The sequence below is a fragment of the Prinia subflava genome, chromosome 3 (genome assembly GCF_021018805.1).
Source record: "Prinia subflava isolate CZ2003 ecotype Zambia chromosome 3, Cam_Psub_1.2, whole genome shotgun sequence".
In the NCBI taxonomy this organism is placed as follows: Eukaryota; Metazoa; Chordata; class Aves; order Passeriformes; family Cisticolidae; genus Prinia; species Prinia subflava.
The window spans coordinates 20,564,557-20,589,967 of record NC_086249.1 but is presented as its reverse complement, the minus strand read 5'-3'; the positions used below and the strand labels follow the sequence as shown (position 1 = coordinate 20,589,967).

Sequence of the window (25,411 nt, the reverse complement as noted above, 5' to 3'; positions counted from 1 at the left end):
CCAAGCTGCATCTTGCCTTTCCCTACATCAACAGCTTCCCTGACCCCATTAATATTTTGCCCATACTCTCACAACGACAAATACCCCTGCATATTTCTGCTTTTTATTAAAGCCTTTCTGATATTTTCTCCCTATTTGCAGCTAAAGAAAATGCCTTTAGTGAAGAAAGTTGAAAGCAAAGCTGACCAAATCGTCCTCTACCTGGAGGAAGTGAGTGTAATTCGGGTTAACATCATGATTAAAGGGGCTATGGACTGACAGTTTTTATTCTTGCTTACTGGTTTCATTACTGTTTTAACTATCCAGAGCTGTTGTTCCTGCATACCAGTCACATTTGCTGATCTGGAGAAGTGTCAGTCAGCAGTTGTTCATCTGTAGAGCCACTTAGAGGGCTACTTAACTTGAGTGAAACAAGGCAAACTCTCATGTTAAGGCTACATCTGTTGGCACTGTTCAGAGACTATTGAAAGTCCATACATATGGTGCCTGATCAGGACTGGGGAGTAGCAGTAAGACCCATCTAGTAAATCCAAGCAAGCCTGAAATCTTAGAAAGCTGTTAAACAACCTGAATGCAGCAGAGAACATGCAAAATTGCTCATGGATTTTGCCAAGATCGTTTGAAGCTAAACCAGATGGTTGTGTGAACAGAAGTGTTCACTCCACAGCCTCATGAATCAACAATTAACAACCACTCCAGCCTTTTTCTAGCTCCATGAATACCTAAACAGCACCAGAAATGAGACCTGGCATGTATTTAAAACTCCAGCATTTCTAAGGAGCCTTTCTGTGATTCTTCATCCTCAGATTCTGTCAGTAGGCTGAGCTAACCTGAGCCCCCACATAGGAAGTGGGTTAGTGTCACATGGATGCATTAGGCTTCCAGATCTGCTGCTTTTGTTACATCTACACAGGGCAGAAAGGCAATACAGAGAAGTATTTCAGCTCAAGCTGCCAGGTAACACAAGGTGCACCCCAATCACCAGCAGGTCATGTAACTACTACCCTACAGCAGATGTTCATCCCCAGCTTGTATTTGTCTGCTTAATGATGAGGGTTATGTGAGGCTGGAGGATAAGAGCTCATGTCACTCTGAATAAGAAAGCAGCCACTGAGGCAAGGTGCATGAAGGAGCTCAGAGCAGAGCTGGATGGGAAGGTGGGATTGATGGGGAACACTAGCACTCCATTTATGCAGTGCACACTGTAGGTTTTTGATGTTCCTCATGAGCTGAGTTAAATTTGGTGACCAAAAATGGGAGATAGTCACAGAATGGGAAGTAAAAGATATTTCTGGGATGGATTAGAATGCAGAACAGATCTGTTGAAGTGATGAGGTCTCCACAGAGTCTGAGTGCAAGCAGGTGAAAGGAGTTGTCTTACAGGAGTTCTGTCCTTTTTCTGGTTTTAATCCTTGCGTTTCTTGGTCTTAGCTGACTAGACAGCCTCAAACCTACACTTTCCTGGTGGAGCAGCACATGCAAGTGAAGGATCATAAACCAGCTAATATCAAGATCTATGATTACTATATGCCAGGTGAGTTCAGATGCTGTGCTGCAAGAACCACCCAAATGTACTTCTGGAAGGAAAATTTCTGAATTTTTGTTGGGTCTAAGACAATACCATCTCTGACATGGTTATCTGACTGTCCCTTAGAAGCTCTATAGGCATGAACTTAACCTGTTGGTTTCAAAATGGTAGGTCCTCCTCTCTCTGGCTCCAGAACTTGCAGGCCTGAAGCTGGTGTGTAGAACCACTGAGGGTCTGGCTCTCCCAACAGGAGTGGAGCAAGGAGCTGTGGTTTTGAACACTTTGTGGGAGATGGCAAAGGCAGAGGGACCATACTGAGGGGATGACTCAGAAGAGTAAGGGCCCCCTTAGAAGAATAACACCAAAACCAACTTGTCCTCTCTGTTCTGTGGGGTTCCTAGTGGGAAGAAAAGCTGGAAATGTGCCAGGGATTGCTATTCCTTCAGAAACTGAGGAATTCATAACTGTGATGGAGCTCTTTGGGAATTGCAGCCTCATGCCTTGGGTGAATGCTGACCAGCTGCAGAGTCATGGGCACACACCAGTAGTTTCATGTGTCAAGTAGAGGGGAGTTGTAGCCTGTAAACTGAGGGAACACCTCTCCTAGGAACAGCGGCACAATGCTGGATTGCTTTCATGGGTTTTTGTCAATGTGTCTCACCAGCACTTTCTCTGTTGTCTTCCAGAAGAAACTGCAGTGATGAGCTACAGTGTCCCGTGCCAGTGAGGTGAGGGCCCAACACCTCTTTTGTTATCAGAGGCAGGGTTCTGAAGAATGTGGGAAGGGAGGGAGGTGCAGGCAAGGGCCCTTGGTCAAGAAACTTGCCAGACTGCAGGTCCAGGTTAGAAAGCAATTTGCAATGCCAAGTAAGGGTGAGCTCCTGTATCCCAGTGGTTAAACTGAGGGAAAAAGAACTGAAGCAGAAGATTTGACATGACAAGATCATGACAAAGCTGGAGGTATCTTCCAGGAAAAAAGGACTGTGTGTACCAAGTACCATCACCAGTCCTGGCCCTTTGCATCAAAGACACTTTATTCAAGTCGCCACAGTTGCCTTTCCTGGCACTTTCCCTGCACTTTCGCATCCCTCCAGCCCTGTGCACACAAGGTGCCATGCTCACCTTTACTGCTGGGCCTGGCTCCATTTCAGAGCCTTTCTCCATCTCAGCCTGGCTTGTGATCCACACCTGCCCGTCCTCTTTCCCGGCTGAGCAAAGACAAAGCTTAAGCTTGACCAGTGCCTGCCCCTGCTGTAAACTTTCCTTGCACCTGTGTGCTTTCCTGCCCACAGCCCACAAGACTGGGAAAACCACCTGCTCCAAGAATCGCCTGTCGGGAGGCACACTGCCCTGTCATGTCCTGCCTCTTACTGGAGGTTCTGACATAGGCTTTGTATAGATAAAGTGAGAGAGAATCTTAAAATATTCTTAGTTGGAAGGGACCCACAAGGATCGTGGACTCCAGCTCCTGGCCCTGCACAGGACAGCCCCAAGAGTCACACCCTGTGTCTGAGAGCATTTTCCAAATGCTTCTTGAACTCTGTCAGTTTTGGTGCTGTGACCATGTCCCAGGGAAACCTGTTCCAGTGCCCAGCAACCCTCTGGGTGATAAGAGCTCTGTCCTTCTTGGCCTGACAGTACCATTTGGTCACAAGGTGCAAAAAAGGCCCCTGAGTTCCCAATGGTTAATTTTAATACTTCAGAAACTTTTTTTTTTGTCATTTATTGTCTTCACAGGAACAGGCATAGATCCCTCCTCTCCAGTCTCTGTCCATCCGTCCTTTGTCACCCCTGCCAACTGTCACCACATGGATATATGAAGAAAAGAGAAAATGCTTGGAATTTCCTGCTGAGCAGTTAGTTTCTGGAATGCTCAGACTGTATGTGGCATCTTATTAAAAGTAGAAGACTAGAACTGTCTGACTGAATGATTATTCAGGTTTATGGCTTTTCTCCCAAGCCAGAAAAATTGCATTTAAGACCAGCTGGGAAAAATAAGTTCTCTACCTCTGCTCATGTACAAAACTCTGCCCGTCCAGGTGCAGATGTGCACAGGAGATAGAGCATTAAAAAAAAATAATAATAAAAAAAATCCATAGATCTAGAAAGAGATATTTCCTGTTTCTAGCTGGCTACATGTTCCTCACTCACCATTCCCTTTCCTGTCTTTACTTATATTCCATATTTCCCACCCAAGACCCACCATTTCCTGATGCCACTGTTGGTGTCACACAGGAACTTGCTGCCTACCTCAACTACAGACAGCACTGTATTCAGCCAAGGCTTGCTCCTCTGCAAAAGGAAACGAGGAAGGTGATTACACACAGATGCACACAGAGAAGACTGCATGTCTTTCCCCAGCCAGAGAATCAGGGACCCAGCTCCTCACCCCAGAAGAGCAGGAAATCTGCAACCTACCTGGCTGGTAGTAGTCATAGATTTTGATGCTGGCTGGTTTCAGGTTCTTCACCTGAATTACTTGTTCCAGTTGCAGAATGAAAGTCTGAGATTCATCATTGAGCTAGTGGAGATGGAAGGTAATTAGCAAGGAAGGGGAGAAAGAAGTCACAGCATCTTCATCTTCCCTAATTTTAATGTTTTTCTGCACTACATTTCTGTAATCTATTGGAGATTCTGGAGTTTAAAATGGAGTATTGTGTGAGGAACATCACTGTTCTAATCCAATGATCATGAAAGCAGGCAAACTTCCTCTGCCCCCAATTCTACCAATGCTCTTTTCTTACCTAGATCAGCCTCAGCTTCTCACACAGCTCCTTGTCCTCTTCTGCTCTCCCTTTGCCACACCAAATGCTTTTGTTCTCACTTACCTTCTCCAGATAAATGTAGACCACATTAGCTTTCACTTCTATTTTCTTAACAATGGTTCTGTTCTCCAGCTAGGATAGGAAACAATAATAGAATGCAATTTGTGAGCATTTTCCTTGGGGATTCCTGACCTGAGGGACCCAGTGTTTTAGTGAAGGGAAGGTATAGAGCTGGACTCTGTGGAACTGTGCCTTTCTCATGCCTAAGGGCTTTAGAAGTTATATATTTGCTGGTCCCTCTTGGACATCCCTTGTGAGCATCTCCTGTATGAACCACACTGACCCTGCCCAGGACAGAGGAATCCCCCCTCTGGAGACCAAAGGCTGTGTGGGGAGTACATCTGACTGATATGTTGGTCAGCAAATGGGTGCAGGCACCAGTAGAGATTCTTATTTCAGTGTTCCATTGCTCTTAAAGACTTGCATCGGGGCTGTGATTTAATGTACGATTTAACTAGAAAACAAAGGAATCTTTTTAGCTAGAACTAGAGTATCTCTGAGAAATCCTGTCTTAAAATTTCTGACAAACAAATCCTGGAGTCAGCACACCCAGCAGTATGCTTTGTTCCTAGTCCAAATACTGTCAGTGGGAGAAGCTGGACCACCTTTGATCTCCCTCGTGGGGGCTGTAGGAAAACAAGAAGTTTTGAGGCAATTACAACAGCAAAGGTCCCCTGCAAATTTAGCTGCTGCCTGGCCTGAAATGAACAATTCTCAACACGGTAAGCAGGCAGGATCCATTTTCCACAGATGAGTTTTCTTATTCCAAAGTTCTTACCAACATTCTGGATCTGGAAGTCATGATGAATCCAGATAGCAGGGAGACCTCTATGATCACCATGTTGGATGTGACTCTGCTCCCGATGTAGCTGGAGAATAAAAAGAGACAGAGGTCTGACTCCGTGAGGACAGTGCCCTCCCAGCCCCTCTTCCCTCCACCACCACACCCTGAGCCAGATATCCCCTCTGGGATGGGGGCACAGTGGCCACTGCTCCCTCTCACAGGAGTTAGCCACCACCTTTCCCCTCCCAGCCTTCCACCTGCACGATTCACCCTCTCTGTCCTCTTCACCCCCAGGGCCAGGTTTATCCATGGGAGCCCTGAGACCTTCCTGGCTGCCGTCCCCAAGCCCACTGCATCTTGCTGGAGGAGGACACAGCCCTTGGGGTCACCTGGTGAGGATGCGGACACTGAGGCTGCGCGGATTGGCCTGGCTGCAGTTGGTCAGCTCTGTGCTGACTCGCAGTGTGAAGGTCACAGGAGTCCGTGGGGAAGGCTCGTGGTACCTCAGCACCGTCTGCAGGATAAGGGCCAGGGGCAGAAAAGACGGGCCAGGCATGACCTCATGCAGGAGAAGAGAGGCAGAGCCCTGCTCTTCAGGCTGATCCCACCTCCTCACCTGAGCGAAGATGCAGCTGCTGCCGTGGGCCTGCAGCAGTAACTGTCCCGGGATCTCCAGCAGCGCTGCCCGCTGCACCAGCAGCCGCTGCTGGCGGCCGACCTGGAACGCCTTCCCCAAGGCCCTCTGGGCCCTCACCCTCACCATGGCCTGGCCCGCCGTGCTGAACGTCCTCGCTGCGTATTTCGCTAAGGCCTGCAAGGCGACGACCGTGTCCTGGAGAGGGAGACACGGTCACTCCTCTGAAAGCACCAGCCCAAATGGAACTGGCTTGGAGCAGGAAGACCAAGAGGACTTGTGCTGCCAAGCTGGGGTACAACAGGATCCAGGGGAGCTGCTGATTACCTGGGTGGAGGCAAAACCCCCGTAGGCATTTTGCTGCCGCGTCAGCCACGCCACAATGCCGGCGGCAGTTGTCATGTCACCCGCGTGCACCCGTGGCTTGGAGAGGAACGCCAGGAGCACGTAGGCTGTCAGCTCGATGTCCACTGACTGAGTACCAGGCCAGAAGTCTGTGAAAGCTGGAGAGCTTGGCTTGGGGCTCCAGTGGATTTGTCCTCCTGCAGAAGGAAAAGAATTATGAAGGCTATTTAGTGAAGACATAACTTGGGTTTCAGAGGAAACAAACCCCATGGTGCTTTCAGGGCTCCTTCAGTACATTCCCTGTACTCAGGCCAGGATTGCTTTCTTGAATTTATTCTCCAAGGCTTCATCTTGTTTTAGCTCACAGACTCCTACCTCCTCCCTCAAAGGGATCTTGAAATCCTCCAGTCTGAGAAAACTATTTCTAAAGCCACCCTCACAGCTTGTGAAATACCTTACTGTATTTTCACTCACACAGTGCAGTTACTGCACAAATACAAGGAATATCTATAAATACATGTATCCTTTTTGACTGCTGTAGCTGGGCATACACTTGTCCAGAATCCCAGTAGGCGGCACCTGATTTGATGGCCTGTTCCTCCAGTTTGTACAGCAGCTCCTGCGTTGTCTCATAGTCCCCAGCCAGGGCAAAGGCATAGGCCAGCAAGGCTTCTGTGTAGATGTTGGTGATGTTGTGAACCACCTTCTGCAGGCAGCGGAGAGTAGTCTGCATCAGCTTGCCCTGTGTTGGGAGGAGAAACGTGCCAAACTCTGACAGGGGTGAAATAGGGGGCTGGGAAACTCACTCCAGGGAGCCACACTATGTCTTCCTGAGAAACCCATTCAGTTACAGACTGTCCTCAGAAAACAGGCAGTGCAGTCCTGGTGTGCACTGGGAGCCACTGCCACCAAGCACTGCTGCATCAGGAGAATTTCACAACACCGGCTCTTTTGAGGAATGACTTCGTCATTTGACCAAACACTGACTCATTCCCAGAAGTTCCCTCCCAGTTCATGGCCTGGAGAACACCAGAGCTGGCGTATCCCCGTGGCAGTGCCCAGGAGAGCAGGAGGGAGCAGGAGTGAGCAGGAGCAAGCAGAGCATGCTGACCTGCAGTGGCAGACCCATCTCCAGCAGTGCCGCAGCGACATAGGCCCCCAGAGAGATTTCATCATCTGTGCTGCCCTGTGAAGGGAACACATCGTTCACTCTTACAGGGTGTTAGGAGGGCCCACTTCTCAGAAGGAAAAGCATTCCTCTCATGTTTTCCCTCTCTTTAGGGCTTGCACAGGTTGCAGAATGACTTTCTAGGATCCTTTGGGATCCCACAACCTTCTGCTGTCACAAATGTCTCCAGTCATTCCCCAGCAGTGCTACCTGCTCTGGCCCACCATTACCTTCAGGGAGGAGTGAAAAAAGTTCCCTTTGGTGGCAAAGCAGCCACTGGGGAGCTGGTTTTGCTCTAGCCAGCGCAGGGCATCCTGGATGTTCTTGTCATCTACATAGATGTATTTTCTGGCTTGGCCAAAATTCTTGAGTACAAAAGCTGTCAGCCTAGGGAGAGGATGAGTTGTGAGAAAAAGAGGCAAACAACAAAAAAAAAAAAGGAAAGAGAAAGTCAGAGGTCTCCTGGTGCTTGTCCTTGAACTGGTGACATAGTGGAGGTGCAAAAAAAAAAAAAGAGTAATTTTCATAAAGAAAGTCAACCTAAAAGTGGAAATGTTCCACAGGACCCACCCAGTGGCTCCTCTCCCTGCCCCTGTCTCTGCAGATATACTACTTATGTACTGCTTAGTGCTTTACCCAGTCATTTCACAGGTGAAAACCTTCCTACTCCTTCCACTTTTGCCTGTTCCAGTTCATCTTCCCCAAACTACTAGAGACAATCTGGAATTCCCCAAACCACTAGAGACAATCTAGAATTCCCCATTTTCTTCCTCCCTTCCTTTCTCCATTCATCTTAGCCAAGCACCAGGGGTGTAAGCTGTGCCAAGGCAGCTCCACTCACTGAGGAGAGGATTTTTTATTGCTCCCACCTGATTTTTTTTCCAGACATGTGTACCCCTCTTGGCTGCCAGGTCACCAGTAACATGACCTGGTGTTGTCTGTGGGCCAACAGACAGGGGCATAGAGACAAAAAAAAGACCTTTCATTCCCTGGGACATCATCTTTGCTCTACACTTTCCCAGAAACTCTGCTGCCCTGCCTGACTGCTTTTTCAAGAGGCTCAAGTGCCTCAGACTCTCCCCATTAGAGAGTTCCTTCAGTCTCCATCCCAAAGATCAACATCTTGTCAGCTTTCTCAGATACATTAGGTGCTCTGACTCAGACAGGAAAAATCAGAAGTGAGGGATGTTTACAGTGCTTACCAAGTGTTTCCTTCTCCATCCTTTTGCCCAAAGAAACTATAGGAGCCATCTCTGTGCCTGTAAAGAAGTTGTGTCTGATACCCTGGGGAGATGGGAACAGTGTTTAATATGGCACAGTAACACAGAAGGGACAGTGCTGACAGAGTGGCTGCAAGGGCAAGAGTTACCGGGACTGTTGGACACAGGGGAAGGCAGAGGGGCAAGGTGGGCCTGCTGTACTCACCATTGCGCAGGAATCCTGCTGCCCTGTCCTTGATCTCAGGGCTCAGCTGCCTCGTCTTCTCCAGGTACTGCAGCACATAGACCGTGGGGGCAAACAGCACCATGTTCTGCTCCCCACAGCCGTGGGGCAGCTGCACCAGGTGGTCCAGGTTCTGCAGTGCCACCCCCATGAGGTCACCTATGCAAGGGTGTAAGAAACAAAGAAAGCCTAAGTATGATTTGAGGTGCCTTTTCAGTCAGGCAGGGGATAATAGTGCTTTGTCTCAGCAGGAGGAAAGCACTGGAGAAAGGAGGAAAGAGGAGTAAACAACTGAGTGCAAGATGGAGAGCAGTGACTGTTTTGCCTCTTTCCGGCTTGGCATCATGACTACAATATGGAGCCTCTGGAGAACTTCCCCTTATCAGTTTTGCATTCTGAAGAGCTCCAGCTATAACAAATACTGCCTGTAAAAGGCTATGAGCAGAGCTGCACCTGCTCAATCTGTGTCATATAGACAGGCAAATATAGCAGCACTCAGGGAAAGGTTGAAATGCTTCTGGTCTTTAGCCAGGCCTGTTCTACCTGGCCATATGTCAAGCATCAAAATGTTAGGAAGCCAGCAGGGGTGCTAGTCAGATGGTGTGAAGGTGTCCATATACACTCCAGCCAGTCAGAGAAGCCTTGTGTTGTCTCCTCTGTTGGGGTTCTGTGGCACAATATTCATGGCTATTTATGCCAGGCCTGGCTTCATACCAGTTCTGGCATGCAACAGAAATAGATGTATTTAATGGTAGGTATGGCCAGTGCCAGTACTCTCTCCAAAGTGTTCTTTTGCAACTTGATAATGCTGAGAAAGGTTTCTTTTCTCCAGGAGTTTCTGCTGTAGCATGATTTTGAGCTTTACTGTTTGTATCTACACAGAAATAGCAACAGTCCTAGAGTCTCTGCTCCAAGGTCCTAGCTAGAAAAAGAAGGATTATTCTCCTGTGCAGATTACTTTTCCTGAAAACCAAAAATCTGAAAGCCTGGTGTTTGCAGGGAATAGAAACACAGCATCCTCTCTTTTGGCAGTTTCTTGTCAAGTGGATCCTCTGTCACCAAGCTTTGCTATTTGGTACCAGCAGTCTGTGAGGCCACAGCAGAAGTCACTTACCTGTGATAGAAATGGAGGCCCTGGCAGATCCCTTCACCACATTGTCAGGGAGGCGAAGGGACACGGGTTCTTCAGCTGTGTTTCCTGGTAACAGTAGGATAAAATGTAGCATGAAAAACCAAGCCAAAAGCCTCCAACTGGAGAGGCAGGTCTGGCCCAGGTGAGTGGGACACTGCCTACATCCTGTTCACACTGACTGTCCTGGTCATTGCACCAAGGTGCATTGCCTGCACACTTTTCAGATTGGGCCATACATGAGAGCTGCTGGTGGGGCTGAGGGCCCACCAAGCTTCACTTCAGCTCAATTCCCTACACTTCAGAAGGCTTACAAGAATCACAGCTGGGCATCACTCAACTGGAGGACATCCTGGCAAGACTTGCAATGCTGCAGGGACAGAGCGGGAGGGTTGGAGGATCCCTCACTGGTGACTATCAAGCCCCAGGAACACCCAAGGGTTGCACTGTGGGAAGGAGGCTACAGAGAAGGATTTTACCACTTATCCTCAGGAGCAAATTCATAGGACAGCACGTGTGGGAGTAATATTTCTTATTCATTCATGTCTGATAGCAAATGAAATCTCCTACGTGAAAAATCATTTCAAAACATGCTCTCATGAGACCTCCCACAGTTTAGTTCTGCTTTCAGGTGTGGCTATTTCAGGCTGCAGGACCCATTCAGGCTGTGCACATACCTCATCTCAGGCACATACCTCATCTCAGGCACATACCTCCTCTGGGGCACAGAAGGGAGCTGTAGGCCTTCTCCACTAACACACCCTCTGGCTGCCAGGGCAGAAACATGCACGTGGGAGAGGAGAAACAAAAATACACATAAAATTCTCAAATGCCAGCAATATTTCAAGTCTGAATTCAGAGGTCAGGGACTCCACCCTCCTCATTTTTGGCAGGTCTGCCTGCTTCACTGCTCAAAGGATCAAGAGTAAGCTCGAGGGACAGGGCTCTCTGGCCAGTGAGCACATACAAAAGCTCAGGTACAGCATGAAAAGCAGGGAAAGGTACAGGGAGAAACACAGACATGGGAGTGCAGCTCAAGAAGGAGTACTGCAAGAATAGGCTTGGCTAGGTCCTGGGAGAAATAAAGTGAACTAACCCACAGCTTTGGTATACTATTGCTGGACAAAATTTGAGGTGATAAAACTACTTAGCCCACTTCAGTCTGCCCTCCCCCTTGGGCAGGGATACCATAGACACAAGAGAGGCTGTTCTCATACTGACCTGGACCAGCAAGTGTTTGGTCAGTGTCTGCCTCCCCTGCACGGCAGCTGGCAAGGGCTTCCTGCCCCCACACCATGACGTGGTGTCCAGTACCTCTGTCCTCACTGAGATATTCAGAGTGCCTAGCAAATAAATTCAACGGAGTCCTTTTCTTGTACCTGTGGCCACATGGAATAAACTTTCTAGAAGCAAGAGTGGCCTGAGATGCTTTGAGTTGTTGGTCTTCATGGCCTCAGTGGCTGGGCCAGTAAAGGGGAGCCAGCCAGTGCTGACAGCCTGTTCAGACACCCTGAGCAAGAGGAAACTCGGTAACATCTCACCAGCAGTGACTTCACTGCACTGCAGTATGACTTGAACAAGAGGGTCCAGCAGCCCTTGGACCCCAGCACACACTTCCCATTGCATATGAAGCACAGGACCAGCAATACAAAATTCCCCCAACCACATCCATGCAGCCTCTTCCCCCCCTGCTGGTCCCATAGCCCTCTCTTCAGGAGTCCTGCTCTCTCTGGTGGGTCTGTTTAAGAAGAGATAAAGAAAGCAAACATAATGGATAGCATGTTTGCACCATTAAGGACAAACTTCAGGATTCAGAGAAGACCTGGCTCTGACAACTTCTCTGGACTTCCCACACTCTTTCATTTCAGTTTTAGGGTTCCCCATCACCAGTCCATTTTTGCTGCCATACCCAGTTGGACTGCTGTCACATTCCACATGAAGGTCTTGGACTCCTCTGCACACAGACATTCCATGTCCCTGCAAGTCTGACATGGCTCCACCTGGAAGTCTGAGGATTCAGCCAGGGCCACCTGCATCTGAGGGAATGACAGATGCGGGTAAGTGACTGGGCACCTCATGTGAGATGGCTTGGCACAGTGAGCTCCAAACCTGGAGGGCAGAGGAGGCCTGTCCCACCTGTGGCACAGGCACACACCTGTACGCACTGCTGCAGGTAGCTGAAGACCGTGGCTTTCATCAGGAAGGTCTCTCCATGGATGACGGAATCCGGCAGCGTCACGTCCACAAAGAAGGGCTGGACTGTTCTGAGGCTCGTGCTCGGGGCAAGGCCAAACCCCCTCCCGGCCAAGCAGAACATCTTGACTTTCCACTCTGCAGCAGCTGCAGGCGCTGTGACTGAGACATTCCTGCTGCCACTGGGGCTGAGGAGAAGAGAGAACTTGCATGAAGACATTCATCCACTAGTGGAGAGGGAAGGAGATGCAATGAGGAGTGCTCACGGCCCTGCTGAGGGGGGTGGCACAGCTCCTCATGCTTGGATCAGCCTCTGCTATACTGCTAATGACTTTTGCTCCAGTGGCTCACAGCAAGGCATTTCTCAGCAATTTTTTTTACCTAGAGCCATGAACCCTCATTAAATACCATCAATAATGGCATTTCGTCCTTCTCCTGAGCAAGACCCTGCCCAAGCATTCCAGCTCTGTTCACTCATGGTGGTTTGGTTGGGAAGTGAACTCCTGTTCCTTAAATCTATGTACACTTCAGTTCTGCACCTCAAAGTCTACTAGTTTGACACACTACAAATGCAGGGAAGAGCCGCATAATTTGCATGCAGAGGTCTCTTTACACCTCTTTTACACAAGCTCAAGTCAGTCAAGTCTCTGTAGCAAAGGGTCATCCTTCTGTCCATTTGTAAATTCAGGAATCATTTACCCAACGGAGTATGCATTCCAGATCCAAGTTTCAGGGGAATAGTGGTGAAATCTTCCATGACTTGTAAATTTGGGTTGTTCCTCAGTGGTTCTTTGGTCTTCTACAGAAGGCATCCCTGAAAGAAAGAGGAAGGAGTCCCACCAGAGTGGGAGAGGTGAACCTTGCCAACCATAGACAGCCAAGCCCTAGTGGGGCTGGAGGCAAAGCAAGCAGTAAGAGAGACATGAGGAGAGTGTGGCAGAGGAAAGCACAAGGGGCTGGACTGGATTTCATGGGAGAGATTAGAAATTAAGGGAAAAGAGAGTAATAGCAGGAGAAGCAGCTTGCAGTGAACTGATTGCAAGGTTTCCAAGACTTGGTTACACAAGCCCCTTTCCTGACCTGACCCAGAGTTGTTGCTTAAGAGACTAAGAACCTCCAGAGAGCTGTTCTAACCAACACTTCTATAATTCTGTGAGTAATAGTGCTGTTTGCTTGCTGCACAAAACTCACATTCCACAACATGCAAAGCTTTAAATACAGGCAGGCATGTGAGCTACAGTTATCAAGTGCAAACAGACACAGAGGAAGAACATGACTGTCACTGTGGCCACAAGTGGGGACAGAAGCTGGGTCTCAGTACAGCCTGGGGAATGGGAATACCAGGAAATCGATCCTGGGCCCCACTTGGGTTTGTCTGTGAGGAAAGGGAGTGCCATCCTTTAGTGTCAGGGAACATCCAGGGAGTGCCATTTTTCAGAGCCCTTTTTCATAGGCACTGGGTCACTCCTACTGAGTCTGGTGGACTGGGCAGCTAGACTGTGGCAGCAGCACCAGATACTCCTAAGTGACACAATATCCACCAGCAGCAAACCCCAAAGATCAGAGGGCTCTGCTACCTGATGTGATCTCATGTCCCAGGTAGGCTCAAAGTGCAGCTCACCTGTGATTGTCTTCTTATCCGCCCAACGAGGGCATTGAGAGGGCTTCTTAATTACAAGGTTTGAGAAGACTTTCAGCCCCATGTTCTATTAGGAAAAAAAGGAGGGCAGGGGAGGCAGAAAAGCATCTGTAAGTGGGGAAGATTGACTGCTGCTCTTCAAAATTACTCTGGAAACCATGGGGGTCAGGACAACTCAGTGCCCAGGCAGCCCAGAGCAGCACTGGCCCAAGCAGACACAGTGCTGAGGAAGGCATGGAGGAGATCTGCCCTAAAGACACCAAGAGGTCTGCCCGGGAAATGCCAGTGGCAAAGAGCAGGCTAACAGCTAAGCCATGACAACAATCCGTGGTCTAATGCTTGGGATCACTCCCTGTCTGTCTTTCCTCTAATACTGTAGATTAACAGTAGACAGCCCAGGACCTCATTCCCATTCAAGTCCAAAAAAGTGGAGTTTGATGGCTCCGGATTTCATCACCTTGCTTTGTGCATGTGTAGAGGGAAATAGAGGTGTTCCTACTCAATAGGGTTGGACATCTTTTGAGACAACACAGCTGTCAGGGCAGGCAGCAGGGTCTGTCTGGAGGAGGAAAGGCCTACTTAGACTGCCTGGGGAGAAAATACCTCGTAATTGCAACAGCTCTGGGAAACAGCTCTTAATCATGAGGTGATTACCCGAAAGAGGTTGAAGATGTCAGGCTGAAAGGAATTCTGTGGCCTTCCTCGTAGCAGAGATGACGAGGACTGGGGCTGCACACAGCGATCTGAATGCTCTTCTACTTGGGCAGGGTATCCACGTTGGTAGGCAGCAGGGAACAAACCATAGACCTAGGGAAACTCACAGGCAAGAAAGGATTGGGCAAGGAGCAGATACCTCCAGACGCTTCACTCCATCCTCCCCTAGCCTGCACATCAGTCCCTGTCCTTCTTCCTAGGCAGACCCTGCTTTCTTCTTCACACACAGACCTCCTCAGTCACTGGCCTCTGGCTCACCCATCAGTCCCAAGGTTTTGCCTGGTTGCACAGACACTCACCATTTGTCTGGTCAGCTCACGGTCTGGTCTGGTGAAGAACATATTTTCATCCACAGCCTGGACTGCACACAGGGAGCCCGGCACTGCCTGCAGCTGGAGCTGCACTGCTGACCCTGCGTGGGCTTCCTTATCTGGGAATCCTACCTTGACCTAGAGCAACACACCAGGAAAGGAATATGAAAGAGGTGTGAGGAGGATGACAGACAGATGGCACAGACAGAAAGAGAAAGACTAGCTGGAATCTCCCCTGCTCAGCCACTGCTATCAGAAGTCACTGCTGAAGCTTTCCTGGTCACTGGGAACTGTGCTGCAGATACCCCTTCCCTCTCTTCTGCCCAGTTCTCTCTTGGAAGGATCTGAGGGTCTCCTTCCCTCAGGCCTCCTGACTCCTGCTCACCATCTCTCCTCCAGCCACAGAGGTGAGTCTCACCTGGTTTGGGAAGCACAAGGCAACATCCAAATGGATGCTGTCAGCTGTGACCCCTCCGTTGGGGAAGATGGCGTACACCACTAGGGAAGGCGATGGGGACAAGTTGGCAGTGAAGGTCAAAGGGATGGAGAACGAGCCCTTCAGCACTGCGGAAGGAAAGGCAGAATATTTCCATCATAGGCCCACCGAGACCTCCTTCTACCCTTCTTTTTGTGCTATATTATCTCAAAATGTCAAACCAATTCCTGCTGCTGCACTGTCTGCCCTCTCTCTCCATTCTCTGACCCTATGAACTCCACCTTCCCCTACATCCTCCCAGTCTCTCTTCCCATCATTGTTTCATTCTGTCTTTTTGTCCTCTTTCAGCTGGCAGAGTTGCTTCCTCAGCTTCCCTTTGTCCTGTTTGCTGACTGCTCCAGACCTATAGACTGAGGGAATTTGGGAGAAACTCTGGCAACTCTCATGTCCAATCTAGAAACCAACTGGGTGCAACTGTTTCCACTTCTCTGCCATGACTTACTGTTCAGTTTCCCCATGTGGATATTCCTCTGGCCCCTGACAACAATTCCAGACTTGCCAGTGACCTGCAGGAGGAGGGACATGGGATGAGCAGACTGCTGTTTGCCACCAGAATGCATCCACACTTACCTATGTGAATCTTGCTCTCAAAAACAAAATAAACCCCCCCAAATTAACTATGGGCTCAACCCCAGACTTGAGGAAATTTGCAGACATCACAGTTGGGAAGAGAAGCTTTAACACGGGAGTCTCTGGTCTAGAATGTTCAGTGAGGACAATGGATGGGTACTGGGTTCACTGCAGATTGGTGAGTGATAACTAAAGTGTTTCTCCTTTAGTAGGCTGCCTTCCAGACCAGACCAAAAATCCACTGAGCAGCTGTTTGATAACCAGAGTGAAAAAGGGATACCCCATCCAGTTTTAAAGGGAGAAGACACTTCCAGCTGCAGCCTTGGCAAAGGCTAGGGGGGCGATGGGCTACAAAGACAGAAACCTCCTCCAATCCATGGAGGTGAGTGGAGCCCCAGCACCAGGATCATGGTGTGGCCAGGCTGAGCCCCACCACGTGTAGCTTTCAGCCAGTCCCCTGAGAACAAGGTTTAGCAGTCATCCCTCCAGGGATGACCTAAATTATATCCTCAACTTTTCATTGGGTTCTGGTCCTGTCAGTACAGCCTTTCCCCCCAGGTTATCTACTACCCTTACTCACATAATATGCGAAACTTATACGGCTGGTGTCTTCTCCTAGGTCATCCCTGCTGAGCGTGAAGGTCACCTGGACGTTCTGCTTCAGGCCACAAGGCAGTGTTTCCATGGGTGGGTGTATGTCCAGGAAGCTCTTGGTTGTGACATGGAAGGGCTGCAGGTGATGGTAAGCACTCGTGTAACTGAAGTCAGTCCTTCGAGGAGTGCGTAGGAGCTCCTCCAGAGTGAACTTCGCCTGCAAGGGCACCAGAGACACACAGAAATGAAGAGTTTCATGTTTCAGTGCTTGGTTAGGCTGTCATCAGCTTGGTTTGGGAAAGGCTGTTGGCTTGGTGTCTTCCAGCTGGCTCTGCAGAGCTGTGTGGTGAGCCTAGGCCTGAGCTGGCACAGGGGCTGCAGGAGACATGAGCACAGGTAGAGCTCAAGGATTCTCGCTCTCCCACATGTAGAGGTGATGTTTACCTCCAAAGAGACTGATGAGCTGTTCCAGGCAGTTGTGTCGAGGTTGAACGATGCTATTCCACTGTCATCTGTGATGTACGTTTTAATAAACCGACGCCTCATGAACCTTATCACAAGATAAACTTTCCTGTTTTTCATACCAGTTCCATAGTGATCCTGAACCTTAATCTGCGGACAACAAGGTGAGGCAGGAAAGCCAAAGTCAGATATTTCTTCCAGTGTCATACCCAAAACCTTCCCCTTTCTGACAAATATAGACCTTCCTGTGTAAGCCACCTACAAACTTCAGTCTGGCCCCAAGAAGACAGGAGAATTGTACAACTCCCTCATCTCTAATGTGAAGCTGAGCGTGGTTAAAATCTGCCTGCTCCAAATGGTGTCTGTGGTTAGGATATGAGGGGTTTCTCTCCTAGCCAACAGCTGAGACATCCTTGCATCCCAACATCCTTGCTGAGACACCACTCATTGCTCTCAGCAGATGCTGGAGGTGTAAACACAACAGGGAACCTGAAATGCAGCAGCTGTAGCCACACTGTCAAGCAGTGTGACACAGTGCAAGGTAACGTACTCTGCCTGAGGAGCAGGAAATGCTTTGGGTCAGCTAGGTTTACCAGATGCTGTATTCCTTCGCAAATGACAAGGAGCAAAAAAGCAAGGGAAGAAAATCACCTTCCCCCTGTATGGTACTCCAGGGATGTAATATTCATTGGGTGTCTCAAATACTGCCCTTGCAGCTGTCCTGGAGATGAGGATTTGGCTGGAGGTGTTGATCTGCACCCCTGTTGGAATGCAGAGCGCAAGGGAAGCAGGATCAGTACCAGAGGTGACTACTACACAGTACTTTATTCTCACTTCGTTATTCCCAAACCCTCTTAGCAGAGTGTCTGAAACTTCCTTCCCAACACTTCTTCAAGGTTTGGAGGCTGCTCTCCTTCTTTAGTTAAGCTGTCTGCAAGCCTCTCTGTAGCCTCATGGACCCACACCACTCATCCAGCTCCCAGCCACTCCTCACCCTACTGCTGCTGGCAGAGTAGCTCTCCATGTCCTGTGATGATCCCAGCAGCAGGGGGGAGAAGGGGAGGTGTGCCCTCTCTAACCCTCAAACCCCCAGAATTATTCCTCCTGCCCCTGCACCTTCCCTGCTGAGCCCCAGGGTACCTGTGCCCATCTCCAGGACAGAGGCTTCTGCATGAAGTTTGTTGTCTTCCTCGCTGGGAGTCAGATTGAAGACTGATGTGCTGACAGAAGGGGTGAAACACCCATTGCTTGCTGTCTGCAATAGGGAGTGATAGGTATTATCTGGGGCTGAGGAGAAGGGAAAGGGTCAGAAGTATAAGGGATTAGTCATTCTGTCATAGCTATGGACTACAACAAATAATGAGGCAGAACTCGTAAAACATTGGAACACGTTCCCCGGGGAGGTGGTAGATCCTTCATCCCCAGAAAAATTCAAGGTCAGACTGGACGGGGCTCTGAGCAGTTCATTCTGTTCACTCGGCCCTTGACACTTTGTCCTGTGTGGTGCTTCTTTACTGCCCATATTCCTTCTAGGGTTTTACTCACGGGGCCGCTGTACTCCCTGCAGATGTCCCTGCTGGCATTCTGGGGCCACCTCCTCGCTTTCTGGCACAGTCTCACGTGCACGGTCCCTCGCACTGCTTTCCCATAACTGTACCTGCAGGGACAGCACCAGAGGAGCTCCTGGGCAGAGGCACTGTGTGCTCTGTCCAGCACATTTCTCCACACAGGTGCCTTTTGTGACACAGGTCTTACTGCAGCTGGCAAGCAGGCAGGCACAAATTAAAATAACAGCACTTTGAGTACTCTGGGAGTGCAATAGCGTGGTCTGGCATCCAACAGATGCAGACACCAAGGAACAGATGCAGAAACGGACAGGAACAGACCCACACCCTCTGGAGCTCTCCCACTTCTGCTGATTTAGACATTTAGGTATTTCCTCTGCCTGCTTTGCTGCCTTTCCTTGCTTTGACTCCTCTCTGACTTGCCCTTTGGAGCAATGCTCCTGATACATCCAGTAAAAAGATGACATCTGTGACCCATCCTGGTGATGTAGAGTGGTGTGTGCTATTTACTACAACAGCCTCATATGACCTAATTGTAACTGTCCCAATTAATGAGAAATTGTGTCAGACCAATCAGTGGCAAAAGACACACCAAAAGTCTCTAGATAATGCAGCTCCAAATACAAATGAGCTCACTAGATTTTGAGTGCCTTTGAGCTCATTGTCCTCCTTTCTTTGTGTTTATACTGTCAGACGTCCTGCCCTCCTTCCCACCCTCATCTGCTCATTTTTTGCTGATAACCACATAACTAGAGAAATTCATCTACTGCTCCTAAGAAGGCAATAATTTCAGTAGCATGTGACTTGGAAGGAAAGGCATGAACTCCTAAAGAAATGCAAGCTCCTGCACTTTTACCTCAACATGTCTGTCCCATATCTGGTGTTTTCCCCACATAAGACCTTTCAATGCTGGACTGACAGATCTTCCAGAGGAGGGTATCTGTTGCCTTGGGCAAATCTCCCTATAACTGGATGTTCTCTCTCATGTATGGCTCAGGCAGCTCTTCCCCAGGGAAGAACCCATTAGCTTGACTCTTCAACTGTTTGGGATTATTCTAAAGGAATTTTTGACCTGTTTGACCCCACTTGAGCCACCTCTCTTTGATGAATTGAAAAGATAGGAGACACATGGAAGGAGAGACACCATTTTGATGGAATCTCTCCTTTCCCTGAACATTCTCCTTACCTGCCACACACTTGCAGGGGGAAACTTTTATCTGAGGCATAAATCTGAGCTGGGCCCTCGAAGAAAACATCAAACTTTTGCAGCACTGGAACAAAAACCTCAGAGTTACTCCATCAGGGGCAAAAGACTACCTGGGCACAGGACCACAAAAGGGAAGATGAGGTAAAAGTAAGCATTAATTAAAAACAGGGAAACCAAAGAAAGAATTCCCCCCCCCCCATTTTTTTTTCCCAACTATCTTGCAGAAGTCTTTAGTGTATTCTCAATCTGCCAGAAGATGCCTTTTCCAGGAATTTCCAGCACAATGTCCCTTGAGTTCATTTCTGATATTGCCCATAGATTTGTGTTCAGTCATAGCTCTCAGGCAGTAAATCCTATTTTACAATATTTGGCTCTACATTGTTATACAGACAGGCAAGCAACAAACAAGAAACTTTTTCCATCCCTTTCTTCATTCTCCTTACCACGTTCCTCCACATTAAAGGTGCTGGACTGGACTGAGCTGGACTTGAAGGACTGGGCACTGATGGTATAAGTGCCCAGGGAGAGTTCAGGAGCTAACTGGAAAGAGAGCTCTGCCATGCCCTGTTTGGGTCTCACATCCAGCCACTGGCCAATGCGGTTTTGGTTCGGGTCCTGCAGTGCAAGGGAAGGAAAGAAGAGGCAGTCATCCACAGTGCTTGCTGTTCTCTACCCAGAGCCCTCTGGATTCAAAGGCATGTCAGACATCTCAGAGGCTTGCACAGGTTCCTGCTGCTTTTAGCCCAGATGGTGATGCTGGAGCACCAACAGAGGTAAATCCAACCCACCCAGGTTTACCCTGCTCTCCACAGCCACAGAAAAAGGAGATATGGAAGGTCCTGACATTTGGACTCTCCAGTCTCCAGTAAAGATGAACAGTAAAAATTAGCTAAAGTGTGGCTGGCATTCCTGAATGTAGAAATGGATCAAGTCAAACCATTTGTATCATCAAGTCCTGTTAACAAGAAGCATTTGGACAGAGAATGTGCATGCACAGAACCTAAGAAAAGTAATTTGGACCAGTAAGACAGCATCCTAGGTAGTATCCATACTGAAATACCTTTCCTCATAACATCTGAGGAGTCTGGAACACCCACCTGGATTTCCACCACGGAGTACTGCAAAGCAAACAGACAGCAGTGTCAAAAACTGGCATAACATAGCAACCTGCATATAAACTTCTCTTACCCACCCAGCCTGTGTACTGTGACAAACATCATGATACAAGAATCCTACTGAAAGCAGGACAATTGCTTTGAAACTGTAAGGAATAGTAAAAATCTATGCTGTTCTTCAGATTTACTTTTTGATCCCTGAATATTTAAGATGCATTTTAATAGGTATTCTACAACCATGAAAGCTAGAATTTGCTGTGTTAAAAAGGGGAAGAGTAGGAAGACTCTCAAATATCATCATCCCAAGTTCACAAATATTAAATGGCCTCAGTTTTGTAACATATATCCCAATAACTACCAAAACTGCATCACGTACAGGAAGAATAATCCACACAGCTTCCTTTAAAATCCCTGGTGTAGGAGGTAAGACTGGGAGTTATGAATTAATGCTGACTGCAACTGACAGTAACAGGGAGGGACAAAAGAGGGCCCTTCCAAGCCCATTAATTCTGTGTTTGTTCTTATATTACTGCATTTATCATCCAGGAAGCAGTACTGGTGAGGAGCCCCTGATTTGGGAGCACAAAGCAGAAGGAGGCAGGAGCAGGCTTGGGAGAGTAACCAGGCTGTAAACATGCAACTGACATGTAATTCACATTATTCATCATTCTAAGCTTTCATACAAGTTGTCAGGGGCAACTCCGTTTTCATTGAAATAAAAAAAAAGTGCAGGTTAATCTGGTGGTGAACGGCATCCATATTAACTTCAACTCATCTAATTTACAAACCAGGTATTACAACTTTAATGCTGCCGTGGACTAAAGCCTTATAATGGCTTGGGCTAAACATGATCTCCGAATTTTCATCACAGTATAATTAACAGTTATAATGTCAATTTTTTTATACTCACAAATAGACATCAAGCATTTACAGTCAAATATGTACACAAATCAACTGTAGGCATGGAACTAAATGTATTATTTATACTTTATTATTTAATTAATATAAGATATATGCCTTCTCTTTGGGGAGAATAAAGGAGTATTTATTTAATGCTAGGAGCTCACAAATATCCCAAAAAAGAGGAAATTAAATCAGCAACAAATAACCTGGAAGGATCTCTCTCTTTATTTTAGTCTAGAAGGATTTGATCCAAGTCCCCCAGTGTGTGCCCTTCAGCATTTAATTGTCATGGCATGAATTCCTGTTGGCCCTCCTTAAACTGCTTGAGGACCGAGGAGTGAAATAGCTGTAGCTGCTGGCTGCAGATATAATTGCTTGCAGGAGAATGGCACTAGCCTTGCAGTTTCCTGGCCACCACATATGTAAGTCTCTGGCAAACTGTCACTCCCTTGACATGGGAACAATGAGCTGCTGCTAGCATCAAGACAGTATAATTTGGCTATACTGTTTTCTCTTTTTTTATGATCACTTCCTGTGTATCCGCCCCCATATTAATTAATTTTTCTTAAAATTTTGCAGCTCACTTCAGGCTCTCCCAGCACTGCACAAATCACTGAGCTTTCCAGAGGGGAGGGGATCTTTGAGTCTGACAAAGTCTGTAGACAATTTTGTCTGATAATTATGCCCACGGTCAGCAACCCATAGACTGGTCCCCAGAAGCCCTGCCTGCTTTTTTGGCAAGGGCAAGTGCACTCAGCTAACTCAGTTAGTTGGGAATGGTGGCACACTCCCCAAATACCATTCCAACCCTCCCATCAACCAGCACCTATCTTAGGACAGCAACAGCAGAACCATCAGCCAACAGGAATTGTTCAAATTTGGTTTACTGGAGGGTTGGCATTGTCCACCCTGGGTGCTGGGACTGTCCCAGCCTCCCTGGCTGGGGCTGGTAGAGGAAGCAGAGCCATGTGAAGCCCAGAGACTTCCTTGCCTCCACTTAGACAGGCTTTACCTTGCTGTTAACAGGAACAAAATCTTCAGTCAGGGTCACAATCCTGAATTTCACTGGAGGGAGAAAATGGAGTAAAGCACATTACAGACAGAGTGCATGTGGGAATGGACTTGACCCATACTTGTCTCACCCCAGAATCCTAGCTCCACGCCCAGCCCCATGCCTGCCCTGCAGCCCCTCTTACCCTTTGCTCAGCCCTGCTCACCTCTGCTTGCCCCAAACACGTGGCAGCAGCACCGTTGCTTCACAATTTATGGCTTTTCCCATAGGCTGCATCCAAGGGTATCCTTACATTTCCTTGTCTGCAGTGTAGGCAGACCAGTCCTACCTGGCCCTGGCCAAGAAGACCCTGTTCAGTCAGCTCCCTTTTCCAAGGCAGCTCTGCTCCTAGAGCATGTGAGGCCTCCCCTCCCAGGCCTCTCCTGCTGCCAAAACATGGGTCATGGATACCTCACTGCGGAAGGCAGAGGTCCCCCTCTGTCCCCATGGCACACAGCACGAAGCACTCAGCCCTCCTCTCACAGGAAATTGGGAACAAAGCCTGGGAGGGTCAAGGCAGGGCCACTGGCAGGGTGCTCTGTGCACTGCTCACCTGTCTGTCCTGGATTATAGATGGGCTTATCCGTCTGAATGAAGGAGCCTGCTCCAGCCCTGCGGATCAGGACCTTCTTCTCCTCACTGGCACTGAAGTAGTGGCCATTGGAGATGCGCAGGTGCACGGTGGCCACCTCCTGGCTGCCTGCAGGTCGGGGCACCTGGGACACAAGAGAGGAGAGCCACTAGGTTAGCAGGCACCAGAGCAGTGCTCTCCTGGCTTCAAGCACACTGCAAGGCCAGGCTCTTTGCCATCTTACTCTGGAGGCCAGCGTGGGGTGTCCCCTCTGTGGCTGAAGGCTATGTCTGTGGAAGCACAGGGAACAATGCTTGGCAGCTGGGATAGATCTTGGACAAGAGAAAAGGGAGTCTGTTCTGATGTTACTGATGTTCTGCTGTTACTCCTTCATGGGACCATTGTTAGAATCCGCATGGAGCAAGATGGTGAAGACTTAACTCAGGGGAAGAAAAGGTCTGTCATGATGAGAATTCTGCTGCCTACAGTGTGAGGGAGACTGAAATCCCCTCTTATTATCAGTGCAAACTAAGGAAATAAGGATCATGAGTTTGGCAAATAAGATCTGTGCTGAGCTTGTGTGTACACCCTCCCATGTCCTTCCTAGTCCTCCAGGACATTTTCAAGCCCAGAAAGAAAAGCGTGGAAGGAAGCAGACATGAGAGAAGCTGTCTGAGATGAGAGGTCTGACTCTTCCTGCATCACAGATCCACAAACAACATACTGTGGCAGTGCATCCTCCTCAGGGGAGAGAATGAGCTGCATGGCTGCCATTTGGGTGCTTCTAAGCTATCCATCCTCCTCAGACCTTTGTTGCCTGGCCTCAGTGTGCCACCAGGATATCCCACAGGAAGAGCACCATGCAGACAAAGACAAGGAGCAAAGACACCAGGCTGCCACTAAACACTCTCCCTGATTTTGCATTCACTCTGCTCCATGCCCTCTTGTCCTCTGTCTTCCTCATTCTCTCCTTGGTGACAGGCAAATGAGCATGCTGGGAGCTGCCAGCCAGGGCTCCCTGCCAAGAATGGCTCTGACCTGGAATCTGGTGCACTCGAAGATCCAGTCGTTCCGGACCACCTTGCGGTAGAGGCTGAGGTTGCCAGATGGGTGCACAAGAGTTAAGGCCACACGAACAGGCTTTTCAACCCCACGAAGGTCCAAGCAGGCCCTCTGGGTTGAGGGGTAGGGCAGGGCAGCTGGAATGATGATCAGGTACCTCCTGCAGTGGGGAAACAAGAGATCATCCCATCCTGAGAGCCCTCTCACCCGCCCTTGGCACTAAAAGGTTGGCCTGAGGAAACACGAGAGTTTGCCATCTCTCTGAGACTAGGAGGTTCTGCTCTACTGGAGAGACTGGGACAGATTGCCAGAGTGAGAACCTTGCACAGGGGGGAAGGAAGGTATAGAGTTCATTTCAGGTAAATACAAGACAAATACTTTCAGGTGACAGAACAGAATTTGCCCTTCTTGCTTTGACAAAGCTCTTCAACTACCCTGACAGCAATTTGGTTCCTGCTTATCCATCCCCTGCCTTGCAGCCCTTTTCATTTGCCTTTCACTTTATCCTACACCCTTCCCTTTATCCCACCTCATACTGCAGTCCCCTCACTCTTGTTCCCACCAGCAGTGCTCACCTGGTTCTTGTACTGCAGCCATATCCATGAGAGAGGTTCCCACCTTCAGGAGGGCCCTGCATTCACAACAAGGCTCTGCACCCCACCCCATGTCTGGCCCTTCCAGGAGGTGACACACAGGGTCCCACACGCTCTCCCTGCAATCTTGGCCCCTCCCTCAGCATTCACAACTATCAATCCTTAGGTTTTTAAATGGCACTTACGGCTGTGCCTCTATCCTCAGGGTGTAAAGCAGGCAGCTCAGGAGGAAGGGACTCCACATTTTCACAGAAGAACCCCAAAGGGGTGGATTCCTCTGGAGGGCAGGTCAGGAGAGATAGTAGGGTGCTGCTCCTCTCCTTCCAAAGTCTCCAGGACACCTGCTGTTGTTGCTGTTTCTCCCAGGAAGCAGACACAAAGCCCCAAGGTTTTCTTCCCTCCACCTCATTCCTGCATTTATAGTGCCACAGGCGCAGGGTTGTACCCTCCAGGGTGTTCCCCAGCCAATCCAAGTCCTTTTGGACTCCAGCCTCACTGCTCTCCTACTC

The 25,411-nt window shown here is 48.8% G+C and overlaps 2 protein-coding genes across 4 annotated transcripts in view; one reads left to right on the top strand and one right to left on the bottom strand.

Moving 5' to 3' along the window:
• The window catches only part of LOC134549006 (alpha-2-macroglobulin-like protein 1), a 24,941-nt gene extending 21,321 nt beyond the window's left edge, over positions 1-3,620 (top strand). The window contains exons 33-36 of the mRNA XM_063394330.1: positions 142-210; positions 1,432-1,534; positions 2,215-2,256; positions 3,266-3,620. Of these exons, the coding sequence (XP_063250400.1) occupies positions 142-210; positions 1,432-1,534; positions 2,215-2,255 (213 nt within the window). The 3' untranslated portion in view covers position 2,256; positions 3,266-3,620. The remainder of the gene's footprint in view (positions 1-141; positions 211-1,431; positions 1,535-2,214; positions 2,257-3,265) is intronic.
• The window catches only part of LOC134549005 (alpha-2-macroglobulin-like protein 1), a 25,815-nt gene extending 404 nt beyond the window's left edge, over positions 1-25,411 (bottom strand). For 2 of the 3 annotated variants that reach the window (XM_063394325.1, XM_063394326.1), the window contains exons 1-35: positions 25,088-25,410; positions 24,286-24,469; positions 23,230-23,392; positions 22,638-22,690; positions 20,705-20,725; positions 20,051-20,222; positions 19,587-19,671; positions 18,381-18,492; positions 17,976-18,090; positions 17,487-17,596; positions 16,818-16,985; positions 16,360-16,590; positions 15,652-15,715; positions 15,132-15,277; positions 14,702-14,851; positions 14,343-14,495; positions 13,671-13,755; positions 12,749-12,863; positions 12,012-12,237; positions 11,766-11,892; positions 11,078-11,199; positions 10,570-10,624; positions 9,842-9,925; positions 8,710-8,886; positions 8,487-8,568; positions 7,515-7,671; positions 7,228-7,302; positions 6,696-6,858; positions 6,099-6,313; positions 5,754-5,969; positions 5,527-5,651; positions 5,132-5,222; positions 4,357-4,425; positions 3,947-4,049; positions 3,779-3,820 (exon numbers count right to left, since the gene is read on the bottom strand). In XM_063394325.1, the coding sequence (XP_063250395.1) occupies positions 3,780-3,820; positions 3,947-4,049; positions 4,357-4,425; positions 5,132-5,222; positions 5,527-5,651; positions 5,754-5,969; positions 6,099-6,313; positions 6,696-6,858; positions 7,228-7,302; positions 7,515-7,671; positions 8,487-8,568; positions 8,710-8,886; positions 9,842-9,925; positions 10,570-10,624; positions 11,078-11,199; positions 11,766-11,892; positions 12,012-12,237; positions 12,749-12,863; positions 13,671-13,755; positions 14,343-14,495; positions 14,702-14,851; positions 15,132-15,277; positions 15,652-15,715; positions 16,360-16,590; positions 16,818-16,985; positions 17,487-17,596; positions 17,976-18,090; positions 18,381-18,492; positions 19,587-19,671; positions 20,051-20,222; positions 20,705-20,725; positions 22,638-22,690; positions 23,230-23,392; positions 24,286-24,469; positions 25,088-25,146 (4,314 nt within the window). In that variant the 5' untranslated portion in view covers positions 25,147-25,410 and the 3' untranslated portion in view covers position 3,779. Of the gene's footprint in view, positions 1-3,220; positions 3,327-3,778; positions 3,821-3,946; positions 4,050-4,356; positions 4,426-5,131; positions 5,223-5,526; positions 5,652-5,753; positions 5,970-6,098; positions 6,314-6,695; positions 6,859-7,227; positions 7,303-7,514; positions 7,672-8,486; positions 8,569-8,709; positions 8,887-9,841; positions 9,926-10,569; positions 10,625-11,077; positions 11,200-11,765; positions 11,893-12,011; positions 12,238-12,748; positions 12,864-13,670; positions 13,756-14,342; positions 14,496-14,701; positions 14,852-15,131; positions 15,278-15,651; positions 15,716-16,359; positions 16,591-16,817; positions 16,986-17,486; positions 17,597-17,975; positions 18,091-18,380; positions 18,493-19,586; positions 19,672-20,050; positions 20,223-20,704; positions 20,726-22,637; positions 22,691-23,229; positions 23,393-24,285; positions 24,470-25,087 lie in introns of those variants that run through there. The other variant, XM_063394327.1, reaches the window with a different exon arrangement.